This window comes from Orycteropus afer, unplaced genomic scaffold (assembly GCF_000298275.1).
Source record: "Orycteropus afer afer isolate SDZICR_OR568_19922 unplaced genomic scaffold, OryAfe1.0 scaffold00132, whole genome shotgun sequence".
Classification (NCBI taxonomy): Eukaryota; Metazoa; Chordata; class Mammalia; order Tubulidentata; family Orycteropodidae; genus Orycteropus; species Orycteropus afer.
Window position 1 is genome coordinate 1,508,224 of NW_006921719.1, and position 20,405 is coordinate 1,528,628.

At 44.1% G+C, this 20,405-nt stretch overlaps 1 protein-coding gene across 1 annotated transcript; it reads right to left on the reverse strand.

Moving 5' to 3' along the window:
* Positions 1-959: 959 nt before the first annotated feature.
* Positions 960-15,895, reverse strand: STARD5 (StAR related lipid transfer domain containing 5). The gene is made up of 6 exons (XM_007945094.1): positions 15,797-15,895; positions 15,076-15,125; positions 14,367-14,499; positions 12,016-12,133; positions 10,657-10,750; positions 960-1,101 (listed from the first exon to the last, which is right to left on the reverse strand). Exons 1-6 carry the CDS (start codon positions 15,893-15,895, stop codon positions 960-962), a joined length of 636 nt encoding a protein of 211 aa, XP_007943285.1.
* Positions 15,896-20,405: the final 4,510 nt, after the last annotated feature.

Sequence of the window (20,405 nt, forward strand, 5' to 3'; positions counted from 1 at the left end):
CATGGCCCCAGTGGAGTTAATGAAGTTTGCAGCAATGCCTAGTGGGGGAATTGCAGCCAGCCCTTTTGGAAGGAGGCCTGCTCTTCCATCCTTCCTGTTGACAGACATGTGGTCTGACCAGGGTTTGGAGGCCACTGGACTCCTGCCTTGGTCTTCATAGCAGAGGACTAGGAAGGGCAAATGCTAAGGGAAAGAAGGCTGTTCTCTACAGATTTCCATATACAGAGATTAGCAGCTTGCTCAGTTCAGAATCACTTCCAGAGAACTCACTCCTAAGGCTACAGATTTGACCTGGCACAGATTCAAACTGCCTAGTTTTCCAGGGGGCATGAGAGTTAATTCCAAGAGGGAAAAAAAAAGGAAAAACAACTAATTTGAATGGAAGACATAGCAAAGGGACTACAGACAGTATCTTTCCTTAATGCTTATCCCATTTTGTAAGCCATCATTTTCCAAGTTGACATCTTTTTAAGGGGAAAAAATGTTGCACAGTGTTAGAAAAGTATTCACCAGGGTCTGTGGCATAGGTCTCAGAAAGCTCTAGATGGTACAAAGGCAGCAGGGCCTGGTTTCCAATATTGATGACGGTTCTTTTTAACAAGCAGGGAAATACGTCTCTGTTAGTCATTGGCTGATAAAGTCTTTAGATCAGAGTGCATCACATGGAGCCTGGGCAGAGTCCCAGCCAGGAGGCCAGAGGCCTGAGTCCACCCTGCGCAAGGAACTTACTTGGGTAACTGGCAAATAGAGTGCAGAGCACATGGATGGCACATCCCATGCAACTTCTGACTGGAAAGAGGAAGCAGAAAGGGTTGGGTTGGCGTTCTCAGAGAATATCCTATTTCACGTTCCAAAGAAAAAAAGAGACCCTCAAGTTCTCCCAGGCTCTCAGGTGTCCCACAGTTGGAGCTCCTCCATCAGGTGGATAAGTTCTTTGCCAACAAGTGACAGTGTCAGTGTTAGAATTTCTCCACTGCTTTCTGAAGGTTGACATAAAACCTAGCCATGCTGCGGGGGAAGAAGGAGTCCACCACGGTCTGTGGGAGGTAACCACTCAGGTCGGTGTGGAAGAATGTGACCATGTGGGTCTTGTTAGGCTCCCTGTGAAAGCAAAAGCATAGCTGTGTTATGTGTCTGCAAGCATCAGGGGAGTTCAGCTGGTAGAGATGTCCACACATACAGAGCCTGTCTACTCCGTAATGGAGCCCTAATTCACCACCTGGGGATCCCCTCTGCATCTGCTTATTTTGTGGTTGGAAACATATCACCTGTCCTCTTGTGGATGCATTGCATGGCCCCACAGGCCCTCAGAGGGAGCAGTCCCTACTTTCAGCCTGACTCTATTCCTGATCCATTCAGTAAATGCTGTTGGAGAACTTACTATGTGCCAGGTCCTGGGAGGAACAGACACAGATGCTACCCTCCATCCACATAGAATGGCAGTTCTCAACATGGTCTGAGGATGTCTGGGGGTTCCTGAGACTCTTTCAAGGCATCATCAAGTTCAAAACCATTTTTGTAACAACACTATGATAGATTTTGCCTTTTTCAGTTGCATTCTCTCACAAGTGTACAATGACATTTTCTAGAGGTTACCTGATATGTGATTTCGTGCCTAATGCATTTGACTGCTAACCAGAAGGCTGGTGGTTCAAACCCACCAGCTACTCCTCAGAAGGAAGATGGGGCCATCTACTTCCATAGTGATAACTGCCTTGGAAACCCAAGGAGGGGTCACTATGAGTCAGGTCCGACTCGATGGCACACAACAACAACAAAAAATATAAAAGCAGATATGAGCTTACATGACCCTGATGTTAATGAGATTTGCAAGAACGTAAAAATAAATAAATAAATAAAATACTGCTCCTCACAATTATTTTTTAAAATTTAGTTATTTTCCATAAAAATATGTTATTTATATTACATGGCATCCATTTATTGTTATTTTAAAATAAATGACACATTTTATATCTTTAATTTTGAATATGGTACATATTGATAGATATAACCCACATAAACAGAAGCCCTTTGAAGCCCTCAGTGATACTGAAGAGTGTTATGGAGCCTTGAGACCAAAAATTTGAGAACTACTGATCAAGAGAATTGACACCGTAACTTAAACAAGTATGAAGGAACTTTGGCCAGCTGGCAGCAGGAGCCGACAGGGAGGTATGGATATGGTACATGGCACAGATCCAAGGCTAGTGTTATGGCACATGGCACAGATCCAAGGCCAGTGTTCTAGAGCCAGCTCTGCCACCAACTTGTGGTGCAGCTTTGATGAGGTCTGCTGACTTCCCTGGACTGCACTCATGATGATGTCATAGTTTGGGCGATGGAGGCAGTGAAGCTCGTCAGCCAGAATCAGATTAAGTGAGGAAGAGGTGGGGCACAACTTGGTAGGGACATGCAGGGGTAATGTTCACTCTTGCAAACTTCTCAATGGTCAGGGCAACAAAGGAACAGACTTTGTGGAGATCGTGTGGCATTTTATTGTTTATTTTCTGCCATCAAGTTGAGTGCAACTCATGGTGATCCTATGTGTACGCAGTAGAAATGTATCACAGGGTTTTAAAGGCTATAACTTTTCTGAAGCAGACTGCCAGGTCTATTTTCTCAGGTGCCTCTTGGTGGGTTCAAACTACCAAACTTTTAGCTAGTAGTTGAGTCCTTAATCATTTGTACTGCCCTAGGATTCCTCCATCTGGCTTTTTAGTTGAATGGAGCCACCAATAGCTTAAGAGCCTTATAAGGAACCCCACATAGCACTGCATCTGCCCACCACATGTTTCCTGAGATCAGGCAGGTCAAGGGGTTGAAACTGAGACTATTGAAGGAAACTTCCCATCTTCAGTTGTTTAGATAGGGCAGCTGAAGCCCAGGGACAGGGGCCAGTGGATGAACAATATTGCAGGATGGCAAGTCTATCCTGGTGGTGGCTTTTTTCCTCTGCTTGTGATTTGTCTCACTATGGAGCATGAAGCCTCGAGGGCAGGGACTTTCTCAAACCTCAAAGCCCCAGCATCTTTCAGAATCCACCTTCCACCTTGCTCACTAATGTCCATCCATTCCACCTTTGCTGGGACCTTCACTCTTCTCTCTTCTCACCCTCTCACTGGACCAGGCCAAGTCCTCATCACCTCTCACCCATATCTTCAATAGTAATGTCCTAAGTGGACCATTTACCTCCTGTCTCATGCCGCACCAATCCTTCCTGCTCACTGCTACAAGATGAACCTTCTAAGCTCATGTCTTGCTAATCACCTGCACAGAAACTAAGAATGATTACCTATAGTCTACACAGTCAGTAGATTCTCCCGTACAGCATTTATGGCCCTCCTCCTTAATCTGGCACCAACCTTCCTTCCACTCCCACCTCCAATGAGTTCAAGGTTCACACTCTATTTCTTTGTTGTTGCCTTGGCTGTTGCTCTTCTTTCTGCTTTGAATGCTATTTCCTTTTATACCTACCTATTGAAATCCTGCCCTTCTTTCAAAATTCAATTAAATAAAACGAGCCTCTCAATCCTTATGGCAGGTATTAGACGGAAATCCATGGTTCTTTGGACTCCTGTAAACCAGTTGCCGTTGAGTCAATTCCAACTTATGGAACTGTGCTCCATCGGGTTTTTAATGGCTGATTCTTTGGAAGTCGATTGTCAAGACTTTCTTCTGAGGTGCTTCTGGGTGGTCTCAAATTTCAAACCATTCAGGTAGCAGCCAAGTGCAATAACTATTTGCACCCAGAGGCTCCCATGGTCTTTTATATATTTCATTTACTACATATGTCTTCCATCACTCATTAGCATCATGACCCTTCCTAATCACCTGCTCAGAAGAGCATGATCAGGAACTCCACAAAGCATGTTCAGGCCAAGTTCACTGATACCTCTCAGGACTAGCACTGTGTTTTACCCAAAGCGGGGATCCATAGATGACTGTAGAATTGCTTGACTTGAAACTGTAGTCCTAACACCTTCAAACAGGTATGTGTTGGCAAAACATACTTTTGGGATAAACAGTTTCTGAATGTTGCTCGAGTGACTTCATCAGAGCTACCTGGGTAGATGTGAGTTAAAAATACCAGTTCTTGGGGCACTACCAGCCCTACTGAATCAATGTATCTGGAGTGAATGCCTAGAAATCTGTATTTTTAACAATATCTGTCCCTAAAGCCCTTCTTACCCTCTCCCAGGATTCTGAATCCAATGACTTATGCACTGTCATGATTGGGCACCACTGAGCTAAAACTCTCTGCACATGTATGGGAAGAGGCAAAATCAACACATTACAAAGTGGCCCCAGTAAATGATGGCTATTGTGTGCACCCCATTATGGGACATTAACAGAATGAGAAAAAAAAGAGGCTCAGAGAGGTGTTGTAAGTCACCTTGTCTCTTCATAGAGAAGGCTGGGATAATGACACCCATTACCAGTTTCTTATAAGGATTAATTAAGATTAAAAGCGTAAAGCACTTAGCAAACTTCCTGGGCACACAGCACCAACAACAAAACCCCTTGCTATCAAACTGATTCTAACTCACGGAGACCCCATGTGTTACAGAGTCTTGTTGTTGTTGTTAGGTGCCATTGAGTCAGCTCTGACTCATAGCAACCCTACATACAACACAATGAAACAGTGCCTGGTCCTGTGCCAGCCCCACAATCCTTGCTGTACTTAAGCCCACTGTTGCAGCCACTGTGTCAATCTATCTCATTTAGGGCCTTCTCATTTTTCACTTACCCTCCACTTCACCAAGCATAATATCCTTCTCCAGGGAATGGTCCCTTCTGACAACATGACCAAAGCAGGTGAGATGAAGTCTGGTCATTCTTGCTTCCAAGGAGCATTTGGCTGCACTTCTTCTATTATAGATTGTTTTTTTCTTCTAGGACAATACATTCAGTATTCATCAGCAACATAACATCATAACTCAAAAGCATCAACTCTTCTTCAGTCTTCCTAATTCATTGGCCAGCATTCACATGCACATAAGGCAACTGAAAACCACAGCTTGGGCTGGATGCAACTTAGTCTTCAAAGAGACATCTTTGCTCTTCAGCACTTTACAGAGGTCTTTTGCAGCAGATTTGCCCAGTGCAATAAGTCGTCTGATTTATTGACTACTACTTCCATTGGTGTTGATTGTGAAGCCAAGTAATGTGAAATCTCTGACAACTTCAATCTTTTCTCCATTTATTGTGATGGATCTTCGTTTTCTTTATGTTGAGGTGTAATCCATACTGCAGACTGTAGTCTTTAATCTTCATCATAAGTGCTTCAAGTCATCTTCACTTTCAGCAAGGTTGTGTCATCTGCATATCACAGGTTGTTAATGAATCTTCCTCCAATCCTGATGCCATGTTCTTCTTCCTATATATAGTCCAGCTTCTTGGATTATTTGTTCAGCATACAGATTGAATGAATTCAGTAAAAGGATACAACCCTGATACACTCCGTTCCTGATTTTAAAACATGCAGTATCCCTTTCTTCTGTTCAAATCATGGCCTTCTGGTCTATGTACAGTTTTCTCATGAGCACAATTAAGTGTTCTGGAATTCCCATTCTTCTCAATGCTATCCACAATTTGTTATGATCCACACAGTCAAATGCTCTTACACAGTCAATAAAACACAAGTAAACATCTTTCTGGTATTCTTTGCTTTCAGCCAAGATCCATCTGACATCAGCAGTGGTGTCCCTTGTTCCATGTCCTCTTTTGAATCCAGCTTGCACTTCTGAAAGTTCCTGGTTAATATACTGCTGCAACCATTTCTTAAATCTTCAGTAAGATTCTTACTTTATTAATGATATTGTTCAATAATTTCCACATTCTGTTGGATCATCTTTCCTTGGAATAGGCGCAAATATAGATGTCTTCCAGTCAGTTGGCCAGGTAGCTGTCTTCCAAATTTCCTGGCATAGATGAGTGTCTCCAGTATGACATCCATTTGTTGATATATCTTCATGGGTATTTCATCAATTCCTGGAGCCTTGTTTTTTGCCAGTTCCTTCAGTGCTGCTTCAACTTCTTCCTTCAATACTATTGGTTCTTGATCATATGCCACCTCCTGAAATACATGACCATCAACCAATGCTTTTTGGTACAGTGACTCTGTGTATTCTTTCCATCTTCTTCTGATATTTCCTGTATCATTTAATATTTTGCCCATAGACTCTTTCAATACTGCAATTCAAGGCTTGAATTTTTTTTTTCTTTCTTCAGTTCTTCCAGCATCAGAAATGCTGAGTGTGTTCTTCCCTTTTGGTTTTCTAACCCTAGGTCTTTGCACATTTCATTATAATCGATTTTGTCTTCTTGAACTGTTTGTTGAAATCTTCTGTTCAGCTCTGTTATCTTGTCATTTCTTCCATTTTGCTTTAGCCACTCTCCAGTCAAGAGCAATGTGGTAGTTATGTTTGTGCGTCAACTTGGCTAGGCCTGGTTGAGTGGCTGGCCAGCTGGTGGTAGTTATTCCCCATGATGAGACTGGCAATCAACTCCATGGTGGGATCTACAACAAGCAGCTGAGTAGCTGCCTTTGGGATGTGGTCTGCTTCCTGTATATAAGGAGAAGCCTTGGGAATGGTCTCTAGCCTATGGCATGCTTGGACCCTGCATGTAGCTGTGTCATTGCTCAGCAGGCTGCTATGCTCTGTCGACCTCGGGACTTAAAATGGACCCAAGTTAATGGCCTGCTGTGTGGTTTGGCAACATCGGGACTGTGCCTTTTTACTTGTCAACCTTGAGGCTTCTCAGCCTCAGCAGCCAGCACTGTCTGAGTGAAGAAACGCCTTTAGCTCCAGTGGGTTGGGAGCAGGAGGAAGAGCTGGATCCCAAGGTTGAGGGGCTTTCACCCAGCCCCTAGAGCCTGGCACTTTGAACTGGACTTAAAACCTCCAAATTCTAAGAATAAACTCTTGTTTGTTAAGGCCATCCCATTTGTGGTATATTCTTGTCAGAGCGGCACTAGGTAACTGGAACAAGCAAGTTTCAAAGTCTCTTCTTACATTCATTTTGGTCTTTTCTTCCTTTCCTGTCTTTTTAATACCTTTTGCTTTCTTCATGGATGATGTTCTTGATGTCATTTCATAATTCATCTGGTTTTTAGTCACGAATATTCAATGCATCAAATCTGTTCTTCACATGGTCTCTAAATTTAGGTGGGATATAATCAAGGTCATATTTTGGCTCTCATGGACTTGTTTTAATTGCCTCAATTTGACCTTGCATATGAGCAGGTGACGGTCTGTTCCACAGTCAGCTCTTGTCCTTGTTTTGGCTGAAGATATTGAGCTTCTCCACTGCTTCTTTCCACAGATGTAGTCGATCTGATTCCTGTGTATTCCATCTGGTGAAGTCCATGTGTATAACCACCATTTACATTGTTACAGAGTAGAACTGCTATATGGGTTTTCTTGGCTATAATCTATATGAAAACAGATTGCCAGGAATGCATCCACTATAAATAGACTCCTCTACTTTGATAACCACCCAGAATCCAACACCTTGTCCCTCCTTCACAGCTGCCACTCTGAGCTGTCACCATCACCATCTCTCACCTACACTACTGCTAAACCAAAACCAAAAACCAAACTCACTGCCATCGAGTCAATTCTGACTCATAGCAACCCCTCCTTGGGTTTCCAAGGCAGCATCTCTATGGAAGTAGATTGCCCAGTCTTCCTTCCGAGGAGTAGCTGGTAGGTTTGAACCACTAGCCTTCCAGTTAGCAGTCAAATGCCTTAGGCACTATACCACCAGAGTTCTCAGACTACTGCTACATCTCCTAATACATCTTCTTGGTCTTGATCATGGTCCCTTTATATTCTAGATTCACCACAGCAGCCAATGTGGTCCAGTTAAAACTCAAGTCAGAGCAGATCCCACTGGTTCAAAACTCCAAAGGCTTCCTGTTTTATTGAGAGAAAGGTGCCCAAGTCTGCATGACGGCCCTAAGATGCTACCGGGTCTGGCCCTTGCTGCCATTCTGAACACAACTCCTACCCTCTCCACTTGTTCACTGTTTCAGCCACAGCAGCCTCTGAGCTGGTTCCTAAATGCCCCACACCTGCTCCCACCTCAGGGCATTTGGACCTGCATAGCCCTCTGCTGCAAACACTCCCTCAGGTAAGCCATGGCCCTTTTATTAGCACTGTTCTCAAATGCCATCTATGAGCGAGGCCTTTGCTGACTCCTATATGGCCTACTCCCACTTTTCCCTGGCATCTGCTTCTGGATTTAGTTTTCTCCAAAACACTTACCAATATCTGATAATTCCAAGTGTGCACATCTGATATTATTTGTGTGTTTGTTTTTTGTCTGTCTCCCACTGTCCCCATTGGAATCTAAATTCCAAGAGGAATTAATCCATTTTGAAAGGTCAATTTATGGATTAGGAACATAGATTCTGGAGACAGATGCCTGGTTTAAATTCTGGCTCAATTACTTCCTGGGTTTTTTTAACGTCTCTGTGCCCCAGTTTCCCTGTCTAAAAGATGGGAATAGTAATAGCACATTAGGATTACTGAAAGAACAAAAATGAATACCTTTATGTAAAGTGCTCAGAGTACTGTTTGATGTATCAAACCAACTCACTGCCACTGAGTTGATTCTGACTCATAGTGACCCTATAGGACAGAGCAGAACTGCCCCATAGGATTTCTGAGGCTGTTTATCCATACAGAAACAGACTGCCTCATCTCTCTCCCATGGAGCAGCAGCTGGTGGCTTCGAACCAACAACCTTTTGGTTAGCAGTCAAATGTTTTAACCACTATGCCACCAGAGCTCCTTACTGACATACAGAAGTGCTTTGTAAGTGTTTGCTGTTGCTGTTGTTCCACAGTGCCTAGAATAAGCTTATATTTAATGATATAGAATGATAAGGGAATAATTATTACCAAAAGTTTCAGACCCACAGTCTTACAAGAGCTCTGCATGTGGCAGACTTCAGCATGCTTCCCAAGCAGCATAAAGTGCTTTCCATCAAGCCAACAAGAGGTGGAAAATCAAGCCTTGAGTCAAGACATCCACACTAGCTGGGTTTGGTGGAACCTTCCTGACCCCAATCACTCTATCTGCAAAACCCATGCAATCATCTTTGCGACCTGGCATGAGATGTGATGGTCTAATCACATTGTGCATTCATTCCCCCCAAAAAAGACAGCTGTAGAAATCAACCTCAAAAAACAAAGGGCTCTGCCTCTTATTCTGAAACTCACTTTCAATCAGACCTGACAACATCAAAAGGAGGGTCCCAACACCTGGTTCTTCCAAGAAGGAAGATAAGAGAATGAGGCAGCAGAGGTCAGTATCATGAGCCCAAGTCATTGGATCTGGGGCATCTCTGTATTTGAAGGGCCAAAACTGAGTGCACAAGTGTGTGTGTGTGTGTGCATGTGTTGGAGCCTACTGTGGTATATTCAAACCCTTAATTTTGCTGTGTTTAAAAACAATCTTTTAAGAGATGCTTAAAAAGCTAGATTAGCAAAGAGTGTTATACAGAGGTGCTGGGTTTGGGTGTTTAGTAAAATATTATAGCACCAAGGCCCCTCTCCTGGGATTGTGTGCTGAGAGCACAGACTCTTCCCCAACCCAGTGTATGCACAAGGTTTGCAAGGTTACACTGGGACACAACCTGAGGTGCAATTTCTTTCATTATCAGCCTGGATGGCTTCCAGGATCCACCAGTGACCTAAACTGCACAAAAATTTCCTGGCAAAAACCTGAAACCTGGCCACAATTGTAAGAAAATGGAACTGAACAGTTCCCACATTCAGTTATGCCACCAACTCACTAAGTTGGTTTCTGAGTCGCTCTTCAGGGCCTGGGCACTTTGTCCCATTCCTTGCCTGGGATTACGATGACTAGCTGGAATGTGAGGTGGGGATAGCTATCTTCTCAGCTGCTCCAGGCTGGTGCATCATGCTCAAAGAGCACCCAAGGAAATACCTGGGACACAGGTCCTGCTCTGCCAACCTCCCAGCCTTTGACCCAAGACAGAGAGCACTTAACCTCACTGACCCTCTGTTTCCTCATCTACTCAATGAGACCATGATACTTGCCCATCCTGATTCATGCAGCTGGAGACAGGATTCCCCAAATCAAAAATAACAAGAATAATGCCTCCCCACAGTTGTTTCCCATTTGCTGGGTACTGTCACATATTAGAAGCCCTGGTGGTACAGTGGTTAAGCACCCTGCTGCTAACTGAAAGGTCAGTGATTCAAATACCACAGCCACTCTTTGGGAGGAAGATAATGGCATCTGCTTCTGTAAAGATTTAAGCCTAAAAAACCCTATGGGGCAGTTCTACCTTGTCCTATAGGGTTGCTGGTGGTGTTGTTGTTATGTGCCATTGACTCGGACCCGACTCACAGTGACCCCTCCTTGGGTTTCTGAGGTGGTATCACTATGGTATCAGTTCAGGGGTTGTGAGGAGTAGAAATGGACTCAATGGCTATGTGTTTTTTACATATCACATATTATGTCACTGACATCACTATATGTCATAGTGTTTTGTAACATCAAAGTCTAAAGAGTTGTTGAGCACTTTACTATTACAAGTTCTAATCAATGTACCCATTTTTAATGGAACGGCCACAGTTAGGCTTGGAGAATGCAATTCGATTCATGATATTATTCTTACCCTGGCACAGGTTCACAGAAGGAGCCACAAGGATAGTTAAATCCTCTCACATAACCTGGCTTTGGAGGACATAATGGATGTTCAACATTGGTAGCTGAAAGATAGAGCAGATGGTCAGTGAACTAGAACATCAGAAGCTGGGCCACTGCCACTGAACTGTCTTTGTTGGGCACCCATAGTGCAGGCATACCCAACCACTCAGGGCCAGGTGAGTCAGCAAGGGGACTATTACTTGGCCCTGAGTTCCCTCCTATACTCTCCCCAGTGCCCCTTACAACTATATACATACACACATTTACACTCACACACACATGCACAAAGACACACTCATGTACACTCACATGCACAAAAACTCATTCACATACACTCACACATTCACTCACATGCTCATATACACTTACATGTATATACTTACCTATTCACTCACATAAATGTACATAAACTCATACACACACTAACTCAACACATCTGCACACAGGCACACACACTCATACCATTCACATGCACACAAACTCACTCATACACATTCATGTAAACACATGCACACAAATTCATATACACATTCAGATACTCATACACTCACATGCACACACGTTCACTCACACACATGCATACACACTCTTCCAATACATACTCATGCAGACTCACGTATACTCATTCATACACACTCATGGGCACACACATTTTTTCATACACATTCACACACAAACACATACAAATTTATACACACAGTTACACATACTCATCCACATGCACACACACTCACTCATATACATTTATGTACACTCTCATACCCCTGGCTTCCTCAAGCCTGACAGAATATTAGAGCAAAGAAATAAAAGGCTTGGGAGTGGGAGGAAGAAGACACCCTCACTCAAATCACAGCCAACAGAGGCATCTAGGCCCACATGGAGATTCAGAGACAGTGGCAGTGGCAGTAGCTTTCCGGAGGAGGTACTATAATAGCAGGAACTTTGCTCCTCTCTAGAAAGGGAATGGACAAGCATCACAGCACTCTCAGGTGGCACTCCCACAGGTTTGCAAATTCACTGCACACTGAGCTTATGTGAAACCAAACTTGAACTTGTAGGTGCTAACTATGAGCCTCGGCAGGAATTTTAAAAAGGGACATATAAAATCTGGGACTTAAAAATGAAGTTACTGGTGTGGTAACTCTTCCAGCTCAGACTTCCATGCCACATAATCCCCTCAAGCTCCACAATGCAAGCAAAACAGATAAAGGATCCAAGGAGTGAGTTCTCTGGTGACTTCCATCTGGTCCGCTTAACTGTGGGGGTGCAGAAGAGAAAGATCCAAGGGTCACATAAAGGCCTAGGCAGCACCCCAGCCATTGCTCACCATTGGCACTGATGGTCCCATCCTCATATTTTCTGACGAGCACCAAGTCCACAAAATCTCGGGGCGAAATGATCTTCATGACGGCTGAGGGGGTGGAGGTTCTGCTTACGCACAGTGTCTGCCAAAGCAAAAGGGAGTCCAGTTACATCTGATGGCCAGACATCTTCTCCCCACCCTCACCCCACCTCTGGGCTCATCAACCTGTTCCCTTACCCCAGGGTCTGGAAAGCAGGAACAGTACTAACAGCAGGTTGGCACTATGAAGTGGAGGGTCAAGGATTAGGTGGCCCCCTTAAAAGAATCGAATCTCACTGAAATATAACCCATTTGTAAAATCTAGGACTGACATTGGTTGCTTATAACCATGTAGACACTCTGAGGTTATGTCCCAAGAGGGACCATGCAAGTTGCCATTTATAGAGCACCTAGTGTGAGACGGAATTGACTCAATGGCAGTGGGTTTGGCTTTTTTTGGTACTAAGAGCCTGGCGAGGCCAAAGCTCTCTTTTGTCCCTCACAACTCTGAGAAATGGGTATTATTAACCCATTCAACAGGTAAGGAAACTGAGACTTGGAGAGGTTAAGTAACTTACCCACAACTTCATGGTGGAAATAGAATCTGAAGAGGGTCAGGATTAGAGTAAGGCAAGAAAAGCACTAACGCACTGCCGTCTAGTCAGATCCTACTCACAGCAACCCCTCCTTGGGTTTCCGAGGTGGTATCTCTATGGAAGTAGATTGCCCAACCTTCCTTCCGAGGAGTGGCTAGTGGGTTTGAACCACCAGCCTTCTGGTTACCAGTCAAATGCCTTAGGCACAACGCCACCAGAGCTCCTAAGAAAGACACTAGGGCTCAATACTTAAGGAGGTGTACCTTTTTAAGGTCAATCTTATACTTGTACAACCCTGAAAGTAAGGCCTACTTAAAAGTTGTACCATATGTGACTGTCTGCTTTCACCCTAGTTCTGGCCCTAGGGGGAAGCAACTCTTGAACCTCATCCAGTTTCAAAATATCTCATCCATCCAGTCTCCAACTTTCTAAACTAAGGACACCTCACACCTACCCTGTATTTATCCTACTATCCCCTCCTCCACTACAACCTAGCTGTCTCAAGGTCATATTGAAAAGTAGAGGTCAGGTTTGAGGAAGAAGTCTAGGGGTGAGAAGGGTTTGGAAAAGGTCTCTTACTTTTTATTAAGATTTTGATTTTTATTAAGATTTGGGGCACCATGGAATGCTGAGAAACTTTTGGTATAGGTATCTATTATCTATACTCTTTAGTCTTCAAGGTCATGCAATCCCTGAGGGTACATAAGTACTTTCCAGTGGGGGGTGTGGGACTGTTTTCAGATGAGCCAACCTCCATGTTTCCTTGTCACTAAAATGACTAAGAGCAGATTGTAAGTTCATGTGGGGTCTCCCTTCCCACTTGTCCTCCCACTGGAAAAATCACGAATGCCCCCCACCCATCTGGAATCATCTTAATATGCATTGTCCTGGGGTGTAAACATCCATAAGGTGCCAGACGGACAATTAGGAATGTTTTCAATATGTAATCAAGGCACTCCACACTGGTGTCAGAATTTCATGTCTTCCCCTTTCTTAAGTATATTCCTATTAAAGGCACAAGTGTGGCATTAGAAACAAAATAATTCACCTTTTCTGAGTTCTGATATTTTTTAGAGGGTTTGGCAGAAGTGATTTTTTTTTTTTTTTTAAAATAACCATACCCCCTTACTCCTGATTACTGCTAAAAACACATTTTGTAAGTGAGGAAACTAATCTAGAAGCCATCATTTGGCATGATTCTGCAGCTGGCAAAGGATACTGACTCCTTGGCCAGGGCTCTCTTAATTCATTACCATGTCCCCATCAAAGAGCAACTTATCAAACTAGTACTGATGGGTCAAATCCAGACACCACCTGCTGTAACCTCAGAGCCCACATATAGACTGCTTACCCATGTTTATCAGCTACTGCCATATTCTCTTGGCTCCGTTTAGGGTTTCTTTGAGTCTCTGGAACATACTACTTCCTACTCATACTTGAGCTGCATATTGCAAGAAGAGAGGGCTGCCTGTGCTTCCTGGGTATCAGGAGTCTACTTGGCAGTCCCTTTCATCAAAAGGTGTCCCAGATCCCCTCAATGGAAGACAGGACCAGATTACTGTTGTTGTTGTTTGCTGTCGAGTCGGCCCCGACTCATAGCGACCCCTCCTTGGGTTTCCAAGGCAGTATCACTATGGAAGTAGGATTGCCCAACCTTCCTTCCGAGGAGTGGCTGGTGGGTTTGATACTATAGCAGGGCCCAAATACTATCTTTGGGATAAGAGGCTTGGGAAGACTTACATCAGTGATGTTTTCGATAATTTCAAAATGGCTCACATTCTCATCCCATTTCTCTCGTAGGCCCCCAGTAACTGGCTTCACGCAGTCCCACACCTTCTCTGGGGACCCACACACAATGCCTTCTCCTCGGTACCTAGAGGACAAAAAGGAATCTGACCCTAAGCCATGAGTCAAACTTGTTTATTTGGGATTACATATAAGGACTAGAGAGTCCCTAGGAATCCTTGGGTGGTGCAAATGATTAACATGCTGGCTGCTGAACAAAAGGTTAGAGATTCATGTTCACCTAAGGGTACCTCAGAAAAAATGCCTGATTTACTTCTGAAAAAGAGTCACTAAAAACCCAATGGAGCATAGTTCTACTCCGACATACATGAGGTTGCCACAATGAAACCATGATAACCAGTTTGGTTTTATAAGAACTGGAGGATGGACCATGCCACGTTTGCCATTTGTCTTTAAAACAGCTTTGTAGAGACATGGCTGAAATTTACTATCCCATCTCCCTGTAGGCCTGCAGAAATGGACAGTAAGCTTTCATAAGAATCTATGGTTTGCTGAAAATGATTTAAAAACAGAAGGTAATGGTTTTCTGGAAAATTGACCCCAATGTGGTAGGACTGATTAGAACCTTTCAGGAAGCAGACAAGTGGAGATATCAGGAAGGGTGCGGCAGTGCTGACAAACTTTAAATAAGGCATGCACTTACAGGTTCCCTGGAAACTCCACAGATGGCCTCCAGGAAACTGAAACTCCATTCTGTCAAAAGGCACAGAATCATATAATTTTAGAGCTAGAAGGGTTCAGAATCAACCCCCTTTCACAGAAGAGGAGTCTGAGAAATGCAATTGTCCAAGGTCACTTAGCCAAGACTAGTTCTGTACTAGCTGCCTCCTACTGCAAAACGTGATGGAGAAAGAACTCTTCATTAGTTGACTCCAAGAGCTATTTCAGAGCTACGGGTGGTTTCTAAACCACCTTAATAGGTGCCAAGCATTTTGTTTCCCTGAGTAAATTTAGGGCTATTTTTTAAAAACCAGGCAGTGTCAAGTAAGCAAAACGATCCCCATGCCACCTTTTGGAGACAATGAAGAGAGGGTCTTGGGCAATAATGAACAGAGTAACGGCTTTGAAGCCTGGTGTTTTGGGTATCAAATCTAACTACGATTTACCAGCCAAGTGACCTTGGGCTGGTCACTCAACGAAAGGATCTGCTACTTACCTCTTGGGGTCACTGTAAACACAGTAGGCACAATATTTATTAAAGAAGCAGCCCCGAATGGATTGCCCTCCTCAATCCAGCGCCGCGAGATAAGAGTTCATAGAAAAAGAGGGGAGAGGAGTAGCCTAGAGGTGCATCGGGGCTTCCTGTACCCCCCCCCCGCACGCAAAGGCCACCCTGACCCCATCCCTCCCAGCTCCTCACTCACGTCTTCCCGGCAAATCTTCCAGCCTGTCGTGTCTCGCCTGTAGAGTAGCAACTTCTCAGCCACCGTCTCACTTATCTGCGCGGCCAGAGCTGGGTCCATTGCCTCGGGTGTTGCGCCTGGTCGCAGTGTCCGCAGCAGCGGCGGCAGCACCTAGAACTGTGAGGCCTTGAAAGCCCCGGCCCTGGGCTGAACCTAGAGTTCCGGCCCTTCATCCCCGCCCCCGTTTCCGGATTGGTCCCGGCCCTCAGACGAATCCAGCCCCGCTTTGGGATTGGCAGAGCCCAAGACCGCCGGGACAGGTTCTGCAGGCTCCCTCTGTTCTTCTGGATCCTGCAGGATCCGCCCTCTGCCAGTCTGGTTCTGGGAGGGACCCTAGAGGCGGGATACTGAGAGGGCCGGTGCTGGAGAGCCAAGTGGGCCAGGCAAGGTCATGAGCAACGTCATATACTTGTTTAAGGAACGTGGAATTTTGTACTATTGCACAAAGGTTTTCAACTTGGGAGGAGGGTGGTGAAATCTGCATCAGAAATAGCCTTCTGGGCCGGTGCTGCAGGGTTAGGAGAGAGGATGCTGCTGAGATAGTAGGGGAAGATGATGATGGTGTCCTGGAGCAGGCAGGGTGGTGGGAGTGACGAGAGGAGGACCGATCTTAGCGTATATAGGTGATAGAGTTAAGAAGAGTTTTGGTGGCATAGTGGTTAAAGCATTGCTGCTAATCAAAAGATCGGCAGTTTGAAGCCACTAGCTGCTTTTCCAAGAGAAAGATGAGACAGTCTGCTTCCTTGAAGATTTACAGCCTCAGAAACTAAACCCTATGGGGCAATTCTGCTCTGTCACATAGGGTTGTTATGAGTCGGAACTGAGTCCATGGCAATGGGTTTTGGCAACTGATTGTGGAAGACAAAAATGGGGAAAGAATCATGATTCCCACCTTCAGGCAACTGGTAGCTTACCTGAGATTAAGAAGAGATAGACATGAGGGTGAGTTTAGTTCTGGATATGTTTAGTTGGAGGTGACTGAGGAACATCTAAGTGGAGTTGTCCAGGACACAGTGAGATGCCTGGCCTGACATTAGATAAGAGATCTGGGAGATTTCTTCATCTAGGTGTAGGTGACCTTAAGCTGTGGGAAGTAAATGAGGTCACACATATCTCCCGGACTGTGAATGGCAAGGCAGCTGGGATTCTTTCTTTTCAGCACTATAATCAATTAAATATTTGAAAAGGTCAGTACTAAAGTGTGTGTGTGTGTGTGTGTGTGTGTGGTCATTGCTTCATCTAAATTTTAAAAAATGTTTAGAAGAGTGGTATAAGCAAAGTTACTACTTGGCAACCCTTTTTGGAAGATGTAATGGGGCTGCTAAGTTAAGAAGCCCTAGGTGGAGAATTGTTATTAGGTAGCATTGAGTTGGTTTTGACTCACCAGCTTCATCCTGCTTGAGCCCATTGTTGCAGCCATTGTGTCAATCCATCTAGTTGAGGGTCTTCCCCTTTACCAACCATGATATCCTTCTCTAGGGACTAGTCCCTCCTGACAATATGACTGAAGTATGAAAGACACAGTATGGAAATTCTCTCTTCTAAGGAGCATTCCACCTATACCTCTTCCAAGATAGATTTGTTTGTTCTTCTGGCAGTCCATGGTATGTTCAATATTCTTTGCCTGTACCACAACTCAAATGTATTGATTCTTCTGTGGTCTTCCTTATTCATTGTTCAGCTCATCATGTAAGCAGCATCATGATAAATGGAGATAAAATTGAAGTTGTCAAAAAGATTTCGTTGTACTTGGACCCACAATCAACACCCATGGAAACAGCAGCCAAGAAATCAAAAGTGTTGCATTTGGCAAATCTGCTGCAAAAGACCTCTTTAAAGTGTTAAAGGGCAAAGATGTCACTCTGAAGACTAAGATGCTTCTAACCCAAGCCATGGCATTTTCAATAGCCACATATGCATGTGAGACTTGGACAATGAATAAGGCTGGGGAAATAGGGAGCTCAATTTCTGGTCCTAATTTGCCCCACTATTAGTTGTATAATTTAGGGCAAATCACTTAACTTCTTTAGCCTTAGTTTATTCAGTGGTGTAGTGGAATAATAATAAATATTTTCCACGCTGAAGCAACAGAAGGCAGAGTTGGAGTAACTTCTCAGAGACAACCAAACACCTTGAGAGAGAGAATCACTGGGCCTGCCAACTCAGGACTGTAGTCTTGGGGAACATCATACTCAATTGGCACAACATCGTACATAAAAATCTTGCTTCACATCCTACTTTGGTGAGTAGCGACTGAGGTCTTAAAAGCTTTCCAGCAGCCATCTAAGGTGTACCAATTGGTCTCCTCTGATCTGAATCAAAGAAGAGTGAATAAAATCAAAGGCATCTGGAAACAATTAGTCCAAGGATAAGATGGACCCTGAGGACCTCAGTCTTCATGATCCCAAGACCAGAAGAACTAGATGGTGCCCGGCTACCAATGCCAACTGCTCAGAAAGTGATCAAAACTGAAGATCCTGGATAGAGTGGGAGGAAAAATGTGGAACAAAATTCAAAACACAGAAATGATCCAGGTGAGGGGAGGGAATCCAGGCCACACCCCACAAGTGGCAAGGTGGGAAAGCAGGGTAAAGGGCAGAAAAAGAGGAGGGGGACAGGGAGAGAGCAAGGAGTCAGCCACTGGGATCCAGGGGAGGGGAGGGAACCCAGGCCATACCCCAAAGTGGCAAGGCAGGAAAGTGGGGGAAAGGACAGAAAAAGGCCAGGGGGACCAGGACAGAGCAAGGAGTCAGCCACAGGGATCCAGATGAGGGGAGGGAACTCAGGCCATGCCCCACAAGTGGCAAGGCGGGAAAGCGGGGGAAAGGACAGCAAAAAGCCAGGGGACCGGGACATAGTAAGGAGCAGTAGTAGGGATCCAAGTAAGGGGAGGTTGGAGAGGTTTCCAACAGCTAAGGGAGACAAACTTGTCTGTTGGTTTGTCCTACTGTGGTGACGTGTTGCTGTGAGTCTTGAGGCTGTGCTACTGGTGTTTCAAACCCAGTAGGGTGCACATGGTGCACACATGTCAGCCCGGCTTGCAGACTGAGTCAGAATAGGAAGAAGGAAGAGACCATCCACTTCTTAAAGAATTGGCCAGGGAAAACCTTATGAATAGCAGAGGAACACTGATACATTGCTGTGCAACTTTATGAATAATCTGGAAACATTGTCCAATACAGAGGAGGAGGATGAGTCACTTAGGTTAGAAGGCTCTCAAAATAGGACTGGGAAAGAGCTGCATCATCAGAGTAAAACCAGCCTTGCTTGTATGGATAAGGTAAAGCTTTCAAGACCTCCATTTGCTGATGTGGCACCACTCAAATTGAGGAGAAACAGCTGCAAACATCCATTAATAATCAGAACATGGAATGTACGAAGTATGAATCCAAGAAAATTGAAAGTTGTCAAAAATGAAATGGAATGCATAAAGATTGATATCCTAGGCATTAGTAAGCAGAAATGGACCGGTTTTGGTCATTCTGAATCAGACAACCATATGATCTACTCTGCCAGGAATGACAAGTTGAAGAGGAATGGTGTGGCATTCTTCATCACAAAGGATGTTCCAAGATCTGTCCTGAAGTACAATGCTGTAAATTATAAGATAATATTCATGCACCTTCAAGGAAGACCCATTAATATGACTATTACTTAAATTTATGCACCAACCACCAAAGCCAAAGATGAAGAAATTGAAGATTTTGATCAAATTCTTCAGTCTGAAATTGACTGAGCATGCAATCAGGATGTGTTAATTATCACTGGTGACTGGAATGCAAAAGTTGGAAACAAAGAAGAATCATCGGTAATTAGAAAATTTGGCCTTGGTGACAGAAATAATGCTGGAAATTGCATGGTAGAAGTTTGCAAGGCTAAGAACTTATTCATTGCAAATACCTTTTTTCAACAACACAAACGTGAGCTGTACACATGGACTTCACCAGACAGAACACACAGGAATCAGATTGACTACATCTATGGCAAGAGGCAATGGAAAAGCTCAATATCTTCAGCCAAACTCAGGCCAGGAGCTGATTGTGGAACAGACCATCAACTGCTCATATGCAAGTTCAATTTGAAGTTAAAGACAATTAAAACAAGTCCACAAGAGCCAAAATATGATCTTGAATATATCCCTCCTGAATTTAGAGACAATCTAAAGAATAGATTTGATGCATTGAACACCAATGACTGAAAGCCAGAAGAATTATGGGATGACATCAAGAACATCATCCATGAAGAAAGCAAGAGGCCAGTAAAAAGAGGAGAAAAGAAGAGAAGACCAAAATGATGACAGAAGAGACTCTGAAACTTGCCCTTGAGTGGAGACTAGCTAAAGCAAAGGGAAGAAATGACAAGATGAAAGAGCTGAACTGAAAATTTCAAAGAGCAGCTCGAGCAGGCAAAGCCAATTACTATAATGAAATGTGCAAAGACTTGCAGTTAGAAAACCAAAAGGGTTTCCCCTTTTGGGAAGAACATGCTTGGCATTTCTCAAGCTGAAAGAATTGAGGAAAAAAATTAAGCCTTGAGTTGCAATATTGAAAGATTCTATGGGCAAAATATT